This window comes from Dermacentor variabilis, chromosome 8 (assembly GCF_050947875.1).
Source record: "Dermacentor variabilis isolate Ectoservices chromosome 8, ASM5094787v1, whole genome shotgun sequence".
NCBI classification, from domain to species: Eukaryota; Metazoa; Arthropoda; class Arachnida; order Ixodida; family Ixodidae; genus Dermacentor; species Dermacentor variabilis.
Window position 1 is genome coordinate 23,648,334 of NC_134575.1, and position 3,429 is coordinate 23,651,762.

At 48.1% G+C, this 3,429-nt stretch overlaps 1 protein-coding gene across 1 annotated transcript; it reads right to left on the reverse strand.

Moving 5' to 3' along the window:
• Positions 1–863: 863 nt before the first annotated feature.
• Positions 864–2,912, reverse strand: LOC142590964 (uncharacterized). The gene is made up of 3 exons (XM_075703333.1): positions 2,654–2,912; positions 1,885–2,214; positions 864–966 (listed from the first exon to the last, which is right to left on the reverse strand). Exons 1-2 carry the CDS (start codon positions 2,663–2,665, stop codon positions 1,888–1,890), a joined length of 339 nt encoding a protein of 112 aa, XP_075559448.1. The 5' UTR covers positions 2,666–2,912; the 3' UTR covers positions 864–966; positions 1,885–1,887.
• Positions 2,913–3,429: the final 517 nt, after the last annotated feature.

Consider the following 3,429-nt stretch of genomic DNA (forward strand, 5'->3'; position numbering starts at 1 on the left):
CACACGGCCATACACCGTCAGTGTCGATAAAGCGAAGCCCTCTAACCAAATGATTGCTGCTGCTTGATAAACGTAGCAAGAGAAGGATACCAGTTAAATGACAGAGCGAAGCGCTTAGTGTTAACACTAATGGTCGCAATTCTAGGTTGATGCGGAAAAAGGAAAAAAGAAAAAAGAACAGAGGAAGAACACGAGCTCATAAGAAACTGACTCAGGTATTCGACAACAGCAAGTGTCCCATGCTAAAGGAGACGGGCCAGGGATGGCCAAGGAAGTGACCACTGTAAGTGCGTCGAAGGAGATCGAAGTAGCCGAAAGACGGTCAAGCCTAGGATTTGCGAAATAGTGTGTCACTGTCAATTGCTCCACTACTCTCCCGACACCTTGCTCAACCTTAGCTAGCTTCAAAACCAGTGCTGCAAACTAGTGCCTGTTTTTCTTCATTTTTTTTTTGTATTGCAGCGACCAACCGCACATAAAGAGGGAGGAGAAAGCATCTAATGTAACCTTCATTTTGCAAAGCAACTAAATTGATATTCCTCTAAAGATCGCTTGCTGAAGGCAAAAATGGCACTGTTACGCACCATTTCCATTAAGGGAGTATTGTAGCATATATTTATTCTAGCTCCACATTATTTAACTATTTCGAAGACACGTTTATAAGATGATTGTATGAAAATAATACATATACCGGGAATCTTCGAGCGATGTCGAAGGACAAAATATTGCTGCTTCTTTTTAACAATCCCTCCTTGAGACCACGCGTATTAGGATCGATTTTTGTCGTTGTTTCAGTTTAGACATGTGGCTCCTACCGAAGTGGCTAATGCTTTAAATAAAAGAAAAAAAAAGCAGGTTGGCAATTTTTTTTTCTTTACTGCTTCTCATTCACGAACTGAAATTGCATACAAATTTGGCTTCATCATACGACTTTCTTGCACTCCATGGTTCCTACCCTGTAAAGACCTGAAAAAAAAAAAAGGAAAGGCGTTGGTCATAACGTGATCCATCGGCTCTAACTTGCCAATATCCCTTCTGTATTCATGGCCATACACTTTTTAAAAGATTGCCCCCTTTGGGGCGTATCTAGTCCCATCACGATAATCGTCATCTGTCTTGCCCGCCGCATTTCCTTTCTTTAACGCTGCGAGCCCGGTACTCCCAATTGTCACGAACGGCATGCGCGTTATCAGCGTGACGTAGTAATTCTCGACAGGAAAGTAGCGAGCGCAGCGTTTTCAAGAAAGGAAACGCAAGCAAGGCAGATGACGATTATTGTTGTGGGACAAATATACAGCCCAAAGGGTGCAAATTATTTTTAGAGTGCATCGTCGCAAATATGTAGGGCAAACCTCCACTCTCTCCATACGGGGGACTACATCGGAATATGCAGAACATACGTTCGCTGAAATTTTAACGATCGCAGTCACTGACTTATAGCATAAAGGCACATGAGCGATTCCTTGAATGGAAACCGGTGCATTTTATCGATTGACCATATTGGATAACTCTGTAATTGAAGCCATCAGGAAATCTACGATAGAGCAAGTGCAGCGTCTGGAGGAAGTAAGCTCCGAAAGCATAAAATATTAATCAAATATGGACACCAGGAAGACGTCATCATGCCACTCACGAATCTCACCCAGTCACAGGAAGCAAAAACACGCGTGATCGTTAGAACTGACGATTTAGGGAAGTGCGCTGATGACTGCTTGCGTTAGATAAGGTTGCCTGTATTGTTCTCAGTTGAGTAAGAGAAATTTGCAGATATTACAATGAGGAAACTAAGACGCTACTAGATGTCTTTTTCTTAACTAATTGCAGCGTCCTTTTCACCCAGCACTGAACGCGCATTTAAAACGATGAGTGTCGCAATTAACTCACTGTTTAGCCGTAGAGCTTGCCGTAGCCTCCGTAGCCGTAGCCATGGCCGTAACCGTGACCGTGGCCGTAGCCGAGAAGAACGGCGCCGTGTCCGTAGCCATGTCCGTATCCGTTGCCGTAGCCATGGCCGTAACCGCCGTATCCACCGTGTCCGTATCCGCCGAGGGCAGAGGGGGTGATAGACCAGGTCACCGCAGAGTTGGCGACGTAGGGCTTAGCGTAGGCGAGGCCGTATCCGTGGCCGTAGCCGTGGCCGTAGCCGTGACCGTATCCGTGGCCGAGGAAGCCAGCGGCGGCAAAGGCCAGAAGGCCGAGGAAGAGGGCGGCGGTCTGCCGTAGGAATAAAAGTGGAAATTACGCGCGCGAGAGACAAGGCAGCAGCAGCAAAAACATATTTGAGTAATAATCCAAGGTAGCACATATTTGTAAAGTCAAGGAACGGAAAGCGCAGATTTCCAGAATGTCAGGAATGGGCACGTCATTTGCACGCGGCCATTCGGAGGCCATATCCGCTCGTCCTTACTGGAGGCTCCGCTCTAGGCTTACATAATCCGAATGGGATTTTGCCCCGAATCACCGGGAACAGTTTAAGCCATCGACATGGTCTTTCCGATCACTGCGCACCGATACCAAACTGTCTCCGGGCACGGGGGTGATGAATTGCTCGTATCCAGACACGTCGCACAAGAACCACAACACCGCAACGTTTCGCACGCAGCCACTACCAACGACAAGGGTTGGCTACGGAAAAGAAAGAGCCGAAGCTTACCAGGGCCTGCATTGTTCTGGGAAAGACTCTTGGCTGTCTCGCAAACAGATCAAGTGTGTGAAGCTTCGCGGCCGAACAGCACGCTTTATATACGCGCGTCCGTGACAGTGTCGGGGCCCAGTGGGGGTCTCTAAATTGGTCCGGCCGGGGAAACAGCGGCCGATCGGGCAACTGTCACGCCCTGGAGCAGTGTCCAGCGGGCATGGCTGGTTACGCAGGCAGAGATCATACATGCTCTGGGGCGGTCGGGCGTTACCCAAGAATGGAAGGCCGATCGCGGAAATTGACGCGATCTCCAGAAAACAAAGAAAGAACAACGGTCGACGAAGTGAAAGACAAGCAAAAGAGAACGTTAAGGGTCACTAAGAATTTGGCAATCGCCATCTCGTTGTTTCCCCCCCCCTTCCCCCAAGCACCTTCACATCGCTACTTTGGTCTGTCGCCCGTCATCGCTTGCTTGTTGACCTTAAAGCACTCGCTTGCTTAGGCTGCTTTTGTGTTTATCTGATTATTTCGGCCGTTGCGTTTTCTGTCGTTGCTTGTCGTATGCCCTTCTCTCTTTTCTTTCTGAGAAACCTTTGTTGTGGCTTTGTGGATGCATTCATTTCTGTCCGCAGATCTCTTGTAGCAAGACCAACGCATGAGCTACCTCTGGTTCGTGCTTATGCCTAACGCAAGAAACTGCTCGTCTCATGGTCACGTACTCGGCCTGACAATGATTCGACAGCGGCTATAGGTGTTCGTGGGTAGGCATCTCAACATGTGCCACGAAGCAG